This window comes from Tinamus guttatus, unplaced genomic scaffold (assembly GCF_059628265.1).
Source record: "Tinamus guttatus ecotype Peru unplaced genomic scaffold, ASM5962826v1 Tinamus_guttatus_pri_ptg000213l, whole genome shotgun sequence".
NCBI lineage: Eukaryota > Metazoa > Chordata > Aves > Tinamiformes > Tinamidae > Tinamus > Tinamus guttatus.
Window position 1 is genome coordinate 1,278,386 of NW_028288747.1, and position 20,378 is coordinate 1,298,763.

At 36.2% G+C, this 20,378-nt stretch overlaps 1 protein-coding gene and 1 long non-coding RNA gene across 2 annotated transcripts in view; both read right to left on the minus strand.

The window, feature by feature from the left end:
- The window catches only part of LOC148594692 (uncharacterized), a 524,454-nt gene that overhangs the window by 17,812 nt on the left and 486,264 nt on the right, over window positions 1-20,378 (minus strand). The window lies entirely within an intron of this gene.
- VEGFC (vascular endothelial growth factor C) overlaps window positions 1-20,378 on the minus strand; it is a 72,069-nt gene that overhangs the window by 11,976 nt on the left and 39,715 nt on the right. Inside the window, exons 2-3 of the mRNA XM_088524623.1 lie at window positions 9,065-9,278; window positions 8,134-8,324 (exon numbers count right to left, since the gene is read on the minus strand). Coding sequence (XP_088380749.1) covers window positions 8,134-8,324; window positions 9,065-9,278 — 405 coding nt within the window. The remainder of the gene's footprint in view (window positions 1-8,133; window positions 8,325-9,064; window positions 9,279-20,378) is intronic.

Below are 20,378 nucleotides of genomic sequence, written 5' to 3' on the forward strand. Positions count from 1 at the left end.
CCAGCTCCTGCCTGGTGTCTTTTCCGGCACTGTTGCTGGCTGCCTCGTGCCCCTGCGGGGCTGCTTGGAGTAGGGAGAGGATAGACTGACAACTCCCTCCAGAGTAAAGAAATTGCTTCTCAGAGGGCTAAACATTGCCTCTGTTGTCTTCATCAAATCATAGTAAGGATTGAACTAGTACATGCTACTGGCAGTAAAGAAAAGGCATTTTCTTCAAGAGCTGACACCTAACAGATACAACAGACTTTCAAGACTAAAGACCTTGGAGAATGAGGCTCAACCCTCAGAAGAACGGAAGATCAAACAGTAGTAAGGATTTGGGCAGGTTTTTTTTCAGAGTGGATAGCCCTTTTTGATCAGCATATAGCAAAAAATGTTAAACGTTAAAATATATTAAAGAATAAAGTGCATTAAATTAACAATACTAAATCTGGACAAAATACTCAAAAAAAAACCTCAGACTTAATTTGCTCATGCTGTTCTGTGCATATGTGCTTCCAATATCTATTCTGAGCACTTCATGAGGTTACAACTCAATGGAAAAACAATCAAAGCAAAAAATGACAGCAAAACTAGGGAGTATTATATACTGAGAAAAAATTAAAAACACACAAAATTACAGCTAAGGCTCTGTTCCAGTCTCTCCCACATGAACTAATGCAGTAGTAGAAACCAGTAGCATACTGTTAATCTGAGTATCTAATATATACTAATGGAAATTCTGTATTTCTGAAGAACCATTCAAAAACACATACTGTTAAAGCATTTCACAAGAATTTAACACTTCCCACCCCATCAGTCTGAGATGGTTTTGTCACTGATATCTAGTTTGCAGGTCTTCTGGTCTTTCTTGTGCCTTCTAACACTTCTCTGCAAGGTCCTCCATTGAGGCCTTGCCTCCCTAGGTCTTTACCCAACTCGGCAATGCTCCTCATTCCAACCAGGCCAGGGCAATAAACGTGCAAAGCCCGGCTCCTTTCTCTCCGTCTCTACTCTTGGGTCATTTCTAAGGCTTAAAAATAGAGCAGATTATATTGAACTCAACAAAATGCACATTCCTAATACAAATGAGTTTCATATGCTTCACCTAAAATAAGGGAATGAGAACTTTTTAAGGGGGAAAAAAAAAACACTTTTGTTTTGTTTTTCTGATAAAGCCATATACTTCTCTCTCACTTTGGCCTAACAAAACGAAGTACCACAACTTTGGCTGAAGTTTTAAAGAAGAAAAAAATAACAACATACCAAGTTGAGGCAGACTTCTGGCATAGAAAACTTAAACCCCTATTGTTTAAAGATAATGTTGTTAGGCTGAGAGTATAACAGTGTTTTAAATGGAACCCGGTGGGTAATCTGAGTACTAGGCTGTGAAAACTAGGGCTGCTTACCACTGAACAAGACTGTAGGTTATTATAAGTAAAGTTCTTGCTCACTTCTTGTGTCAGGAAGAAACACAAGGGCCCTCTACAGTGAATGCACCTAGACTTCCAAATAAAAACGGAAGTCTGCAAAATTCTTGTGCTAAAACCATCACAGTCATTGGTACTATATAGAAAAAAGTTACAGCTTTATACCTCTTGCCTTTGTATAAGAGGTATAGGAAAGACTTCCCTTTCCAGCACAATCTTTTCCACATCCAAAGTATAAACAAGCATGCTTTAATTATCAATGTAGCTGTTACTTTATAAAACAGAACTAATATAATGCACTTTACCTCTTAAAATAGATTCACTCTTCAGGTTTCTTCCCCCTAGTTGGACGCTCTTCAGACACTAATGGCTATTTTTATGTTTACTTTTCAAAGTATTCTGATAATGTTCAATAATGGCAGCAAAATGCAGTACTTTGAAGTATTCTTTATCAGAGAGCATACCACAAATGTCAGCTAAGAACTTGTCATTTTATTTTGAAAAGGTGGCTTTGCTTCCTGACATGTTATGATAATGCACACTTTGTTGAACTTTACTGTCTAAATATTCCTAGGCAGATTTCTATACAATAGTCTTTCCTCAGTAACCATATACATCCGTTTTTGTATTTCAGACTACTTTGATATTTTTTTTCTAAATGGAAGCAAATAAACAGGTTGTACAGTATTAGCAACATGATTTTCTCAACTTAGATGAGCACAGATGCATATTGTTTTGAAAAATTTCAACTTTCTGAATTAGAAAACCTAATACTTCAGACTGGTATCTCTTGAATTAAAAAAAAAAAAAAGGGGAGAGATAAAGTCTTTCAATGTAGACCAGAGACTATAATACCATTTCAGTTACATCATCCACTGGGGACTCATTTCCTTACCATTGTAAGAAAGTTTCAAAGATGCCATTGAATATTTATACTTATAGGAATGAAAAGTATTTACAGACTGTATTTATGCTAATCCCTGTTCATTTTGTGACTTTCATAGCTGTCATTTTGCACTAGTAGAAACGTAGACTCTGAAGACCACCTTACTAAACCAGTCACTTGCCCAATTTATCTCAGCACCTCACTAAAAGAACAGGGAGAGAAAGAAAATCTTTCTTATGAACACATATATACATCACAAATTTATTTGATAATATTTTATACATAATATTTTTAACATCTTAAATCTGTCTTTCACTGTAGCCAACCACAAAACACTAATCTTCAAAAATGAGGACCTTTTTCTTTATACACTTGGAAAACAGACTTATTTTATATTTTATTAAGATATATATTTATATAAAGGTCTGGGTGGATAATCATCTACGCTTTATTCTCCAGGGAGCTGATTTTAGGTGGGCTCAAGTAGACAGATGAAATTCTTATATATTTCCTTCCATGTTAAGAGAAGATATTCGATCATCTTTGATTCAAGATTTCTTATGAATGGAGTATGCATAATATTAAACTGCATTTTATTGACAGAGCCTAACAGTAAAATACACCCACGTTTACTTTTGAACATTCTGATTCAAAATTTATTTCAGAGGAGTTGAGAAGACCTGCAAAGTCAAAGGCAAACCTCAGATACAGTCCAGGAATCATGTATTTTGTGCTCAATTCTTAGCTCCACTGCAAAATACCTTAGCTCCAATGCACTAGCCAAAATGAGAAGGGGTGTATCCTACCGACCTGAACATCAGTTTCTTTTGTATTTATTTCTCTCTCCAAGACAAGTTAGGTCATGATTTTCTTAAAATCTAAAGGGCACAGAAATAAATGTACTGCTTCACTTTCCTAAAGGTTGTGATTAAAATAAAGATTCAAAAGGTATATGCTACCAAACGGTCCTACACCAAAACCTCCAACAATTTATCAAGTGATTAACACAAGAAAACAAAAGTTTCATTACAGATGGGGAATTTTAACCTTCCATTGTTACGGAGTTCTGCCCACAATAAATCATGAATGTTATATATATATATATATATTTAATCACTGTATCCTTTAAAGCTATCAGAGCGGTGGTGCCTCTCAGACAGAATAGGGAGTTCCAGACCCTGGCAGCGTTCACGGCAATCTAGGGCAGCCCACGCATTTCCTCCTTACCTCCTCTGTAAAATGGAGATAACATTGGTGGTGAGAGTCACTAATGAAGCCATTCTATACAAGACCTAAATAGTCTTGTTACAATTATCCCCAGAATGATTCTAGAATTGACAATATATGACTATTAATTTCTTATTTTCAGGGGTCACAGCTATATAATTAATGGACTTTTGTGATTAATTAAAAAGCAAAAGTATGTCCAGACTGCCTGTAGAACCACATATTTAATTACAAGCAGATTTATTTTTCCTCCTTGTTCATTCATTAGATGAAACATGTTTCAAATCCTTGAAAACCGGAGCCGGGAAGCGCTGTGCTCTGCTCCAGTGAGAGGCACAGCAAGGGGCGGCTGGGCCAAGGGGGCTGTGGGTTGTTCTACCCGGGCAGACTTGGCCTTCGACAACCGGCAACCTGCACAGACTGATGCCAAGGGCAGCAACCCCTCGGCCTCCTAACCTTGGTCTTTCTTCAGAAATCCTTGAAAGAGCTTCCAGAGCAGAGCTGCATGGCACTGCAGATCGCCATGCAGCACGCTCATGCCAGTTCCCACACTGGTGGATTTCTTCCTTGAGCCACCTATAGAGCTGGAGTGGAGAACAGAAATTCGGGTGGGACCAGAGCCTGTTGCACAACCTAGAGCTCAATATGATTTTAATCTCCTAAATTCTACTAGTAGATGAGATTCTCCCAAAGCCTCATCAAAAAAAGTCATCAGAATGCCTATCAAATAAAAATTCCAATATAATCCCCCTCACCGATCTTTTTAAGGCATGTATTTTTAAGTCATGGTACTGATAATTTTCTCTAGATGAACAGGACCTAATGTCATACTTCTTTACTTGTATTTTTATGGTATAGTGCTTCAGAAAAACTTCAGATAAATATACAAATTATTTCTTAGCTTCAGTGGCTAATTTAGTCAGCATTGTCATTATATTTGCTGCTACACTGGATACTGGCACTTATGAAATTACCATTCTGATCAGTGAATTCTGAAATATAAACGAATCGACACTCTAATTTTCATTCTAAAATGCGGGAAGCTTACCATATATTTCCATAATATAAGATTTATGTATGATTTTTTCCCCCAGATTTGTATTAACCACAGTTATACTTTTCTGATGGACTGTGGTTTGTTTTGGCATCTTCCCTTAAATTGATTGACTCTCACTTTCCATGACTTCTGATCTTTGCACTTCCTAAAGTGTCAGTAAAGCAGGCCAAACATAATCAGCATAATAGAGCAGAAGGTTTCTAGAGAGATTTTCAGGCTAAGCATATAAGGCTATTTGATTTAAAAACTCTATACTGGAAAGAATAAATGTAAGTTTTTTTAAAAAATGGTATATTATCATTATTTATTTTACTACTGTCTAGATTCAAAGCAAATCATGTCAAACGTTTTTGAAAAAACATATGAACCCTTTTTTTTCAGAAATTTTAACAGAAAACTGTTGGAATTTATAGTAAGTGCTATTATTAGCAGGAGATAAATCAATATATCATTACATTCATCAGTCTATCACAGAAAAATGCATGGGAAAAGACATAAATGGTAAAGTTCAAAATGAGTGAAAATTCTTCTGATACATATATCTCCAAATTCTATAAAGAAACACCATGTATATCTCAAATATGGCAAACAATTTCAAGCTGTTAGCTTCTTTCCTGTGAGAAAAACTCCTCTAAATCTAATTTCATACTGTTTGGAAGGATGTTTTCCCTTGAGAGACTATTACTCTAATCATGAAACGAGACAATTTAGGACCTTTACATCAAATGATCTGCAAGGAGCCAAAAATCTGTCCATCTTTCCAGCCAAGAGAAAGAATGGAAAGAGATGAGACTCTGCCATCTCCCTGCTTCCCTTCACCCTATAAGCAATTACTCCTAGGTGGATGTGCACAGGCTACAGTTGAGGGGCAGGCAGTTGTTGCACCAGGTAGTTCCAGGCTGCCTAACTGTGGCTGCCCCCCTCACGTATCATGGGAACTTAAAACTGATATTCAATTAATAACACAAAAACAAACAAGCAAGCAAAAACAGTCAGCTCCTCCACAGACTTTTCCTAGATAAGCCATCATTTACAAAGCTAGACGATTACAGTGTCATGGATAAAGGAGAAAGAAAAGACCTACTGTGTTCTACAAATTAGCCTAGGGGTTCTCATTTTCATAGACCTTGTGCCATATCTTAGTGAGGAAATTGTCTCATTTCCCAACCATGATTGTATAAACACCCCTTAGCAACTACAGGAACGGCTCTTATGGATAAAGACTATCAAAATCAAAAAGTGAAATACTTCTCTGTTTTTATTTTAATAAAATTAAGTAGCTAGAAAGGCAGAGAACAGCCAGCACTGGAGAAGCACTGACCTTTCTCTGGACCACCGGAGTGTTCCACAAACCAATCTGGGAACATCTGATCTAGTCCATTCTCCTGCCAATCAATTATTTGTTCCTCATAAAAATAATTTCTATGCTTAGCTCTTTTCCAGGGAGATTTTAATTAATCATGATGAAAGTTCAGATCAACTTTCTTTAGATTTTAATGTCTGGAAACAGTGTCAGTGTTTGCCAGGTTTTCCCTTCATAGTAAGACCTATCTCTGAAAATTCATCTCCCAGGAGGCACTTTTTCTGTAGGGTGAACAGAATGAAGTTTATGCAAGGTATCTTATGGAGTTTATGCAACAAAAATAAAGCTAAAAATAAAGCTAAACTATGGTGGACTTAAAAAAAAAAAAAAAAAAAAAAAGATGCCTGGTTACTAGGCATCTTTGTTCTCATTTTGTTCTCATTTCATTCAGGAAATAAAGGGATAATAGCAGTTAATGTGTCGAGTTTGTAAATTCCACAGAAGGGTCTTGAATCCATTATTTTTTCTTCCTGATGTTGATTTGAAATAGGGTAAGCTGTGTTCACATAACTTTAAAAAGATTTGAGATAACAGATGAAAAATATAGCTAGACTAAGCTCTCTTCCCTTATATAGGTATTTTTAAAATGCACTCTGCCAAGGACCAAATACAACTGAAGAGCAGAAGCAACACAGAAAACTCAGAGATAAAATGCTTGCTCTTGCTGAATAGGCAAGGAAACAAAATGATACCTCTTCTCTCTTTCTGATGAGCCCTCTAATATTTTCCTCTCCAGTGTTTCTCAATCTTTTACTACTCTAATACTTCAGTGAAGACATTACTTCAACCAATGACATCACGAAAGTAAACAAACAAAATCACTACCAGTTTAAAACTGTTCTTGCAGACCTCCAATGACTTTGTTCCACAGAGAAGAGTATATATGGATTATTTATCACTACCTGACATTGTCCTCAAAGAACAGGACATCTGTGCTACATGCTACCACAGTCTTTGTAACTACAGCATCCTTTATTCAGGTAAGACAAACTTTATAAATACACTAAAAAAAAATTCACCAGCTGTTGGTAGCTACGAATTTATATACATATATACATACACACACATATACATATGCCTAAAATCAGTGTAGTAGCTTTCCTTACCCAAGCTCTTTAAGTTGCATTATCCCTGTGCTTTATGGTTATCCAGTATAGGCTCACATTCAGGACTGAAAACTCTTGGTAGAAGATACCATTTCAGGTGGATAGGTTTGGTGAGGAATGGGGGCAAATGTAACATGTATAAAAAAGGTTATTTTTATCTCTTCTGATTATACTCTCAATTTCTTAATCCTTTCTCAAGAAGATTTAGAGCACTAAGCTTCATAACGGTACGACATTCCCATTTACTACCAACTTACGGTGGGTCATGGAGTTTCATGCCTTCCTTATGGAGACATATTGCATCTTACTGAGAAGAATCTTTTTGAAAAAGGAAGCAAAGATTTATATGAAAAATAGGAAACTTCAAAACATAAAGCAAAGCCACCCCCCCAACATCAAAAAGCCTACCAGTATTAGAAAAAGTAGAGTAGCAAAGAGTTTGAAAAGCAGATGATGTGGCAATTGCCACAATTACATAAAACAGATTAATGTATTTATGGTTTTCCTTAGAGGATGGCTGATATGTTCAATGCATCATCTTCACATGCCCCCTTATCCCATCACTATGGCTGAACCATAAAAGTAAAATACACACACACGGAGAAATTAAACCCTAAAAATCTATATTGCACTAACGTCTCTTAAAATTGTAGACATTAAGCTCCTAAAAGTAAGGAAAAGCTAAATCTATGACTCTGAATAGATGCATGCTTCCAGCATGAATCCTGTTCACACATGCTATAATATTGTCTTTGCTAAAAAAATTATAAACAATTTTTCTAGAGGATGCTTGCCTCAGTCAGCAGACAGATGGTAGATGCAAAAAGAGGAGAAAGTTAAATTTCATGAATAATTTCAAAAGTCAGAAGTGGACATCATAATCTATTTTTTTTATATCATCCTCATAATATTGGTGGAGGAGACTGCTAAATATTTTTCGAGGCAGTCGTCTTTTCAGATGTTTCTTCCATGTACTCTGGAATTGATTTTTTCCCTTCCCCCTAGTAGCAGTAATTAGGATTAAAATATGCATGATCAAATACACATTAAGGACCACCTTAATTGTAATAAGAATGAGAACTTACTGTCTTGCTGATGTAATTTGTGCTGATATTCATACACTGGAGTCCTTCACTATTGCAGCAACCTCCACATCTGTAGATGGATACACATGGGGGTTTAAAGAAGGTGTTTGTAGTTGCTCCAAACTCTTTTCCCACATCCACGCAAACTTCACGTGGCATGCACTGAGTTTTTCTCCATTCAGTATCAATACCTGCCAAGTTATATGGAGGTTCACGTGTTACAAAGCAGCTGTTTAAAAATAATACTCCTGCAGTCAATTAGTAGAGTTTTTAAGTTTAGAGCTAGAATATGCATCTGTAGGGTCACACCCTTTATTATATTATTTATACCCTAGGTTAACTTCTAGCTAATTTCTCTTCACAGGGATATGTCATGTTGTCATGGAGCAGAGGAAAACTCATAACCGAGCTAACATGTAATTAAATAAGGTTCAGCAGATCTTACGGCATCCACAGCTGAAGCTGCACACTTTCTTTCTTTCTCATCTGAGCTAAATTTTACCTTGAGCAAAGTCTACAGAACTACTGCACATCTCTGTAAATGGTCCTTCTCAGTGTTCACACTTTTAAAGCAGCAGTATGTAATGGAATAAAGCATTACCAGCCTTGACTTAAATCGCAGAAAAGAACAAAACTGGTTCTGAATTCAAACATCAGTGCCCTCTTGCCTTCTGCAAAATCTCTATAGCCTTTTGCAAAGCAGAAGAACGGCTTAGTAGTATATCCCTCTCTCAAAATGAAATTACCAAAAAAAAAAAAAAAAAAAAAAAAAGTATGTGGAACAACTTACTTCATTAAGGAGGTTTCATAGTCAAGAATTTTACATTATATCAAAACAAACTTTTGACAAGGCTTAGCTATTAAATTTTTTGACACAACTAACAAGTCTTTGGATTTTAATTTACTGTGTGTTAGAACATACTTTACTTACTTTTCAGGATCTCTGCATTATAGTGTGCTGCAGCAAATTTCAGTGAATCATCTGATCTTGTGTCAAACCTGGAGTGTTCCCTGTTGTGCTGCCAACCTCCTTTCCTCAGTTGACATTTGAACATTTTCCAGTATTCTGGGTAAAGTACTGTCATGAGTTCATCCACGCTGGACACGGACCGCAACTGCTCTTCCAGGTCTTTGCTTGCATGAGCCTGTTAAAAGTTACATGCAAGATTAATTACTCTTTCTGTTGCACAAGATTTGTTGGAAACTATCTTAAAAAACAAGTCATACACTGTAAAATAAAGTCTTACTCAAAGGGTAACCCCTCAAAGGGGTTGTCATTACAGAGACTGCTGTTTTTTCAGTTGGTGATGACATAATTCTATACTGAGAAATACTGAAATGCTTTGATTCTTTATCAAGCATGTAGTGCAAAACATGATGTGTGTGAGAAAGGAGCTGTAGCAGTAAATCTGTGCAAGTACACTTTGCAGGTTATGAAAATTAATTATATTTTTCTTCTGAATACAAAAGGTTTTGTAATAAGTTTTTGAATGTTTCGACCCCAAGTATTTACACATATAGCCTCATACACACTTAAACTGACATGTTTTTTGCCCATTTTCCCCTCAGTTGAGAAAAGAAAACCACAGAGAAGTAGAAACAATAAAAGCAAGATTAGAAAAAAAAATGCAATGCTGTACCTTTTTAGAGAAAACATAAATGAGTAAGTTCTCATTAGAGAGCACTAAGCCTTAAATTAGCAGAAATTCAGGGACTTTTCTATCTTTAAGAAATCTGGGTTGCACACTCCAATAGGAATTTCAGCTGAAACTCTTAAGGCCTATCAGCATTAGACTTGTTAACAAGTTTTTTCAAGAGTAGTCTAAAATTTTGTAATCATATTTTCCTGTTTGTTGACTTCTGTACAAAACTTGCGTTTACATTTTTCTGTAACCCAGATTTACATTCTGATTTCTCATTGACTCCAGGTTCCTGGAAACTTCATCTATATCCTCAGTTGAAACAGCATATATTCCAAAGGACTCCTGTGAATCCCTGCTCACCCTCTTATCCATAAATTGCTAACTTCGCAAACTCCAGTAAAAAGGGCAGTAAGTAGATAAAATATATATAAAGAACCTTTGGTCACCTTCTCAGCCTCCACAGCCCTTAGGTGGCAGTATGAGACACTCTATATAAAAGTATAGTTTGCAAGAACTGTCTTAACAGCTGGCTGTAGATTCTGTACATTACTACAAAACTGTCACTCTGGTCCAGGAAAGAGAAGGCTTTAGTAGTGTAAAAAAAATGCCTAAACCAGGAAATATGAAGTTACAGAAATTAAAACTCAGGACTTCAATAAAACTATGAAGAAGAAAATAAATTTTCTCAATCATTGACAAGCATGAAACTAGCTTTCTTCAAGAGAGCATTATCTGACTAAAACAAGTGCTGAGCTGGCTCATCTGCACCAGAACTGATCCTTATCTTGCAGACAGCTGAAACGGGACAAGCGTAGCATCCACTTTCTCCTCAGGTATCAAATCCAGGAGAATTGAAGACTGTGAGTCTGCCTCACCTGAGAGATTGCTGAAATCAGAGAAACCAAAGCTAATGAAGACTTTAAAGCCATTTTATTGCCAAAGTGCTAAGGACTCAAACGAATGTTTTAACTAAAGAAGCCTTTATAACCACAACAGTGAACGACAGCTTACTTTGTCCTGGGAGTTGTTAACATTCAGGCTATGAACCTCAAGCACCTCAGGCACCTCGGAGGCCTCAGGAGGAGGGCTCGTCTGACCCGACCATCCAGGCAGGCAGTACCTTGGACCTTGTCTTCACATTAGCTGCCAACTCAGAGCAGTCCCTCGCTTTCCAACGCTGCTGCTCTGTGTGCACGAGTCCCTCAGTCAGCACGACCAACTAACTCAGTCACCAGAGATGGAAACTATACAAAAAGCCAGTGTAGGGTGCAGAAGGGAGGTTACGTTTGTTAGAAGAAAAATGCATTAATGAAATATTCTTTAGTCAGGAAATCCAGTTATGCCTTTCTCAACTGGAAAGCAAATTCAGTATGCTCATATAAACTATTTCTAAACAAAGCTTAAAACATGAAGAAATTAGTGGTAGCAAAGTTAACTAAGTACTGTTTGCAAACATATTTCTTCATAGATTTTCCGGGGGCTGTGTTACACAAATGGTAGAGAAGACTGCCTGCAAGTTGAAGTGCTCATTTAATAGTACTCTATAACCAAGCGTGAACACACCTTTCAGACAACACCACAGGAAAACAACTGGTGCAGCAAATGCACAAACTTGCCTTTTAAAAATGAAACATCATTATTCCATCAAAATTATCTTGTGCTTAGGTTAACAAAGCAATTTTCCTGTAAAAATGACTTCTAATCACGTTACGAATACGCTGTAGGAAATCAACTCAATCGCTTTTGTTCTCTCACCTCTTCAGACTTTGGGGGTGGGGGGGAAGGAAAGGTGTATGCAGTGTCCTGAATAAGGAGAAAAGAGTAGGAATTACACTGGCTTTTGGTTTATGCTCATATCAAAACGCACATATCTCTCCCCAATACAGCCACAGAAAGCGTGCCAAAGGCATTTTTATATTTTTGAAGTGCTGCAAATTATTCTCATCTGTGTCAAACTGTTTAAATGAACGTAGACACAATTTGTCTTTTGTATGACTATCAAACCTCATTGCTGACATGAATATTGAGCTCGATCTTAAATTATGGTTGATTAGAAGAGTCTCCTGCGTATAATAAATACATCAGATTGTTAAAAGATTATTTAACGCAAGAGTCTTACTTTTTAAAGAAGTGAATAAAACTACTTTTCTAAGTATAATAGCTTTGGCTTGGCTATATAAATTTCTGCTTTGTCCAAATTTTGATTAATTTCACACAATTAAGTTGACTCTATCCCTACTTTCTAATCCAAGTTCTTTGCTCTTTTTTAAATTGTGCATAGGCTTTTAATGTAGAACACATACAAAAATCACTGTCATTAAACATCAACATATTGTTTTGTTATTAAACATCAGAATAGTACAGACTTTAAACTTCAGAAGTTATGCTAAGGCACAAAGAATATAAATAGAAAAAACATATACTACAAATCAGAAGAGCTCTATTTTCAGCAATCTTATGTGAGATCAAATTAGTGAAGTTTGGGAAGCAATATGGTTTGGATATGCAATTACTCACACTGTGCTGGTTATTCCCAAATGTAATCTTAAGATTAAAATAAAACAAATTAATATTAAACCTAACATTTGTTCTATTGCCAGAAAGTAACATAACATTAACAAGTGTTTTGATAAGGGCAATTATAAAACTTTTAGGCCCCAAATTTACTTTCTTGCAAATGTAAACATTCCACTGCTTTTCAGATGAATCAGTTGCAGTGAACTCCACACAAAATCCTGGATCAATTACGTGACGATTTTTCTGGAAAAGCATTCTACGATCTACTCTCTACCTTCAGAGGAAAGCAGAAAATCAGTGCTTCAGAGGAAGGACTTTTCTCCATCATATGCATTCTATTTTCTTTCACTATAAATTATTTAGTTCAGGAACTTCCTATTCTACCACAATAGGCTTTCCATCTTGTGGGATTCCACTACATGGTTATGTCTAGTTTTGCATAAAATTACTGTTCAGAAAAAGAGGGACAGGAAATCAAGTAGACTCCTTAACTATTTGCAATACTAAATCTATAATAAATTTTCCATGCATTATGTTATTTGTCTTTCACGTGTCCCCAGTTTCTGCCTCTATTAATAGCAAAGGTCAGAACACTTAATATTTGGCAGATTACGTGACACGTAATTGATGGCGCGATGTGCTATAATGGTACTTCATGCATCTGCTCTGATTATAGTTGTCAGTTCATTTCATTTTCAAGTATTTTGTTAACAATTCTTAATAGGAAAATTCTGCCTATAAAACCTTCCACTCTAATATGCTTGTGTACTGCATTTATTGACCAACTGAAATGCATTAAAAAACAAGTAGTTACATTAGAATGTTGAAACCAACTGCAAGCAAATGGAAATATTGCAAAAGAAAAGTATGTATAAACACTTCACTTGCATAATATTTTACTCTAATTTTCATGTATGTCAGCACTATTTTTTGGAAGTTGACAGCAATAAAAAAAGAAATACTCTCATTAACGTACCTTAGCCATACCCAAGACTTAAAATTAACTTTTTCGAACATCACCTACAGTCATACTACAACAGACCAAATTTGACTTTGCATGCACTGGTTTGGCTTTAGTAAAATTGAATAGGTTGTCCAAAATTGCAAACTTGTGAAGTTGCCATTGCATACAGTAAGAAAACAATGCCTTACAGAAGTGAAATGGTAACATGAGCTATTTCAACTAACAGTCACGTTACTTGAAATAAGTAATAAGACTATTTCAGTTACCTGAACTAAACCAAAACAGCATGAAAACAACAGAGATTAGAATCAGTCGGTGTCCCAAAGAGCATACAAAACACATCAAACACATTATAAAAACAAAGTTGTAAAATAAATATGATATGAAATACATTATTTTGTAAGTGACTGTTATTCCTGCTGGCATTTTAAAATCAAGAATAATGCCAGGCAAAGGTAGAAAATAGAAGAAGAAAAAAAAAAAAAAAGACATTGGTTATGAGGGGAAACTCTATGTTTCACTACTAAATAATAAGCCATATTTTTCTTTGGTTCAGAACATTCTTGGGGGGAGACATCTAAACTGCAGGAAAACCACCTTGGAATCTTATTACTGCTATTATATTTATCAGTACTTAAGTTGAGGTAGTTAGCAACCAATTTCCACTTCATGGGATATCCATTTTTCACATGAATCAGCATTTTTAAGCGTTTTACTTGGGTATCCTTGGAATATGCTCAAACAGCTTCAGATTATACATTTGCAGAGGAACTTATATTTGGTCCTTAAATCCACTAATAATCTGCTGCTGGGATCTGAAACACACTTCTTGGCTGGTGCTTACTCCCCAAGTGCCTGCATTCCTGAGTGGTTCCCAGCCTTCCCTAACAAAATGCCAGTGGTTTCATACTTTCAGGGGAAATTACTTATTAAAATACCCTTTTTGATGCCAGGCCAATTTCTCTGGGAATGAGAGAAAGAAAAAAAAAAATATAATTCCTCCCACTGTAGAGAAACTCCCTGCTGTGCTTGCTGGTTTCTTTGGAAGCATGTCTTAGGTGGCCACTTCTCCAGGTCTTTATGAGTCTGGGCAATGAAGACGTTCCTGTAGATCGCACAGTATCTAATACAGCTAGAAACTGTAATGCAAGAGTCCTGTGAGAAATTTGAACAAAGGTCTAAACCCTTATTTTGCACATGTACACATGTACATGGGTGTAGAAATGGGAACAGAAAGGATGTCAACCTGGTAAACATCATCCCGACTGCAATAAAAAGTAAAAGAGCTTGGTAGCATCTCAGCCAGACCCTGAATATTCATGATCTTCTCTTGAAGCAAATTCATGACTGGATTGCAGTAACAGAAACGTTTTTGTTCTCATCCATTTCAGCAGCCTGAAATACGCTCTGTTTCCCATCTATAGTCTTCCAACTTCAGTCAAGCAAATCCTTACAGAGTTTTGCTAGGAATACAGCAAGTCGTTATTAAAAAATAAATTATGAAAATTAAGCCTATTATCAATGGGCTCAATTCACTATTCAGGAGTTTGCGCTAGATGAGCCACGGATTAAAGGTCAAAGGCTATCGTTCCTGCGTGGCAGGAAATCATGGAAATTTGTGGGATAACCAGTCCTTGTTAAGCAAGGCTGCTCTGGGTTCCTTAATTGATTGACGGATTAGTACCAAAGCTTCTAACTAGCATTATAAATAGACTGGGAAACAACAGAAGATTATTGCTGATGAAAGGTTTATATCTGACTAAACCCTGGAGACGCTAGACAGCGTGTTCTCTACCACATGAGATTTCCGTATCCTCTTCTTGGCCATCCCGGAGATGCAGTGATCACAGAGCGTATGGCTCGGTCACTGCGACAAGCTGCAAGTCTTGAAGAACGGGGAAAACACTGTGACAACTGCTGTGTCATGTGGGCAGCCAACACGCAGGGATACACTTAGAAGGAGAAAGCTACAGAATGAGAATTCCTGTTCCCTCTTCAACATGTTCATTATAACCTCAGAGTTTCCAGCGCCAACGTTGCACGCCTCATTACAAGGCATTTGTGTTGACATCACATTGCAGTTCTGGAGTTCTGCAAAACTGGTAAAACAAGTGCTAAAAGTGTTGATTGTTAAGCCCAAATAACTAACTTTTAACTAGCATTAAGGAGGAAAATGAATCACACTAATCTGAAGACAACTTGAATAATTAAAACCTGAAATTTGATTTAAAAGTCTGTTTTTAAGATCTTATTCCTTCCAACAGAGAGTACATTAGTTATAACCTCTTTTTTAAAAAATTTTTTATTTTTTTTACTGATTTGAATCTTGAAATTTTTTAAAATACCCTGAAACCTTTTCTTCTGCTTGGAACAGTCAGGCATCTCTCATCAAAATCAGTACATAAGAATAAACTACTATGCCCTTATAATGAGATTGTTTATTTTCCATCTTTACTAAACTTTCCTCGATATTATCATTACTTCTACTAGTAACTGCCATTAGCTCTGTCACTAAAAGCAAACAAATATGGAGACAGTTTTTGAAGAAAACCATCAAAATGGTAAATCTGCAGTTGTCTGTCATCACTTCAGCAGATGTAACATAGGCAGTGAAGATTTTAGTAGCTTCTCAATATCAAGTGGAGATTTGCTGAATTGAAAGGTAACGGCTAATTCCTTCATTTCAGTTTCAATGCCAGCCCATTCTGGTGTACTGCTCAAGCATAGGTTACCTACTATGTGAAGACATCCTGTTAGTAATAGATTAGGGTTCTGGCCACATTTCAAATGACAGGCTTCAAAAAGTCACTAGGTGTAGTTTTTATATAATGTTTTCTATCCTAGGAGTCAATGCCCAATTAAAAAAAAAAGGTTTCTGTAACAGTGGGGGTAAGAAATAGCTTATTTTTAAGAATGTTTCTGAGTTATGCCAAACACATACGGGTACATCACAAGAAACTGTCTCACTATTTTTAAAGTAGTCTTAAATCCGACTTGTTTATTCTCTAATTTTTAACAAGGTGGCTATTTGTAAGGAAGAAGTATTAAAGGCACACATCACCTCTTACCACTCTTGTGTAATTTCTTTCATTGCTAAGTAACTTTCCTTTTCACCAAGTGCTTAAATCACTATTTAAAGCTCTCAGCAAATATAATTAATCCATGGTCTAAATATTTAGCAACAGGTCACAGAATTTTCTTGAATTAATTATACTTTGAAAACAGTTCTTAAAAATAAACAATTTCACAGACCATGAAACAAGATCAATTACATTTCAAAGAAAAAGTTGAACTTTATTCCTAAACAAATGTCTCAATTTAATAGGACATGATTTCTGTACTGTTAAACAAGCCTTGCAGAGTTTACAGATCTGAACAAAAATATTAATTAGAAGACCACCTACCTTGTCACATTGCCTATTCCAACAAATATTCCAACTCTAAACATAATACACTGCTTAAAGCTCAACAAAAGCTAGAGAATAACGAGTCAGTTATCAAACAGCAATTCCAGTTGCAAAATAGCTATTTTAAATTATTCTAGGCATTTTTCCTACAAATGAAAAAAGTGACAGTCCCTTAGAAACCTGTGCATTTCATTAAATTCTCATGAGTCTCTAAGTATATTCCATCAAAAGTAATGTCTAATTTAGCTATTTTATGATTTCATTAATGAGACACCAGGAGAAAAAAAAAAAAAAAGGAAGCTTTTATTTTTGACGTCAAAGTTGGGGGTTGCCCAAACATTTTATATAAAACTTCTTTGATAACACGGGCCTAAAAAAGAGACCATCTGAATTTCATTAGTGTGAGGTAGGCACAGATCGCAAAGGACTTGCTCTCCAGCGCCTATTTGTGCCATTCTGTTAATCTCGTTTGAAACTTGTTCCATCCTAAATTCTGCGTGGAACGTTCTTGGATCTCTTTTGTCTTTTTATCACTGACATCTGTTACAGAGAAATTATACAGGAACAAAAACACTACACTTAGCCTGTAATGTTTTTGCTTTGTGCTTTGATGCTGCGGGAAACAGACAACAGAGAAAAGCACTATCCAATCTTAATCCCAAAATTCCACATGGATTAGAAGAGTACAAAGAGAAGAAGATTTATTTTCAAGCCTTTAAGTACAACACTACATTGAAAGCAGTTTAAAAACAAAAGACAATAACAAAACCCTCTACTCGCACACAAAAGCATGTTGTTCCATTAAAAGCAAACTATTTAAACGCAAATAAATACAGCGATTTAACGTTCAAGCAGTATGGAAGAGTTGGACATGGAAGAATAGCACTTTTCCTCTGGTGGAAGAGCCTGCACCAGTGGCACTTTGCAGGACTGAGACCAGCAGTGCAGGTTTTCCTTGTCCCTAGGGAGGAAAGGGATGCCAGGCATCCCACGGCTTCCTCCCTGCTGGGCTAACCTCCTTCCAAACTCCAGGATGGAACATCAGCAGCTTTGTGGGACTGCCACAGCACTGCTGTACTTGGGGGAAGGAAAGAAAGGAAGAAAGAAAGAAAGAGAATGAAAAAAAACAGCCCAAGGGTCTTTGATTGATCAGGAGAAAAAGAAGTAACGCCTTTGTATCAGCGAAGGAGAAAGCTCACTGTACTATGGGAAAGTCTGACGGCATTAAGAGACCTGTCAGGAAGGCGTGAGAGATGGGAAAAGGCAAAAGAATCTTTGAGAACGGCAAATGCAAGAACCAGACTGGGGTTCGGTCACAATTCCCTTCTACGCAACCAAATTAAGACAAATATATGTTGCCCATTATTTCTGGCTTTAATTATTCTGAATAGTGCATTGTACTATAATGTCACCCTAAAAAAAGGTCATGGTCTATTAGCAGTATTAAACTGGATCACTCCTAAATTATACTGACAGGAGACATTTGGTAATCCAGTGCTGAACACAGTGTTACCAAACGACTTTTCAAAGAAGGCTTCACTGTGGGACACAGTTTTGCAAGGACACAGATTTGTAAAGTATGCCCAGAGCTATCAGGTTCCACTGGTTGTAGGTGTATAGTCTCTGGTAAAAGTTATATTGTATCTTAAAACTCTAACGATGCCTCTAGTTGAAACTTTCCCTATAAAATACTACTAAATTACCTGAATTCTTATCTAAACCCATCAAAAAAGGGATTTATAATTAGATTAAAAAGAGGCATACTGTTAAAAAATGTGAACAGAGACTCTCGTTATTCAAAGACTCTTGAAAGATACAAGTTAAGCACATGCATAAATCTTACTATTATGCTGAAATATTTTTATCCGTTCTTAGAACTAAGCCATTATTTTAAGCAAACCTGGCCACAGGTTTTTCAGAGAAAACTGTAAGTGAGCAAATCCAGGTACATTTGTGATGGGAAAACAGGAAAAAGGGTAAAGAGATTAAGGAATGAGACTGGTGAGAACCCAGGATGGTGCAACCTAGCACCCAAGCTCAGGCACGGCACATCTTGAGACTTCATTCTTTAGAGGAAAGGTACAAACCTGACATTACAAAAGGACTAGAAAATGCAGATGGCCTCTAATCCATATTATAATATGAAAGTGATATGCAATTAACTCAAGGTAAAGGGCTCTGGCCCTTTCTGAACAAAATAAATGTTGTTATTCAGTTTTCACAAAAGTTTCCAGGATTTTTTTAAAAAAATTTGTCAGAAATTTGAATTTCTTTAGCTCTACCAAAAATTCTTCAGGAACGGCTCTTTCTGCATACCAAACTACTTTCAAAAGTCAATCTGCAGAGATTATTTACAATAATTTGCATGTAAAACCATGAGGGATTTGTGTGTAATAGGATTCCTTTGATTTTTCTTCCACCCTGCAACTGATTGTGTGTAGCATGAAGCGCACACAAGTCTTTGCAGGACCTCAGAGCTGAATATACACTCTTTTCTGCTTATAACAAGTGTGTATTGTGTTTGCTGACATTATCTTTTACAGGACTAAACTATTCTGTTTCGATGTATGTTTCTAGCATTTCTTTTACTGAAAACTCCTCAATGCTTTCACACATAAGGGGATTGAGACTTGTCCCGTTGGAATAACGGCAGCGTGAATGACACTTCTGGTATGCTGAATCAAATTTTGTTTTCAAAGAAAATATATTGTTTATTTTTAATTATATTTGAACTTTGTTTTAATTGTGTTTGAACTAAGATGGCAAGAACACAAATGAAACTTCAGAACAGTTTGTTCCATAGTCAAGTGACTTAAGAACAATTATAAGATAAGGCATTAAGGTACCTTTCTGAAAGTTTATGGTAGATGCTGTTATTTATTTTTAGTTAATTTAACTCTCAAGTTATTTCTGACCTTTTGTCAGACCTGTCTTCCATTTCTGAAAAGTCAGAAAAATGTCAAACATTTTTATTACAGACAAGAATTGAACAGCATCTATTAAATTCCTGTTTTGCCAGAGAATGAAGTCAACAAAGAACGTAGAATTTTTGCTGTTCTGTAAGACTCAGATTTTAAAAGTGAACCTTTTATTTGTATTCTAGAATTACTTGCATTTGCCATTTGGATCAATTAGAAGTTGAAAGTAATGAATCTGCTGGCATAATTGCATTTTTTTTCAGATTTAATTAAAACTGACTGTGCCTTTAAACAAATGTGCTGAGATGCTATGGGTACAGCTAATCACAGGCACAAAGGCCCAGTCAAGGTCAGGCTGCAAGTTTGTCTCTAATTGCCCAGTTATACATTCCTTGTTCACCCAAATCTTCTACCGGCTTCAATGGGATTTTTGTTTAGTGAGGATTACTGGATTTCCCCTCATAGCACATTTAAGTATCGCATCTATACATCAGTGTGTCTAGCATGTTTCAGTCCCTAAGGTCACAGTATCTGTAGTTTTATTAGCTCCCTGTATTCTGTTGAGCTTTTAAAATCTTTCTTCTTCCATCCACCTTTTCTGTTACACTTAATTTTCTTTTCCTGTTCTGTTAGCTATTGCTCAATGTTTATCCCATTGAAATGAAAAAAATAGCAGCAAAGAGACAAATTTGCTTTTAAAACTTATTGATATAATTATTGCATTAGTTAGCCTACTAAAACCCAGAGACAGTGAGAGACAGTGTTTTTCCTGTCCTTTTCCTTAAATTCCTGGTTA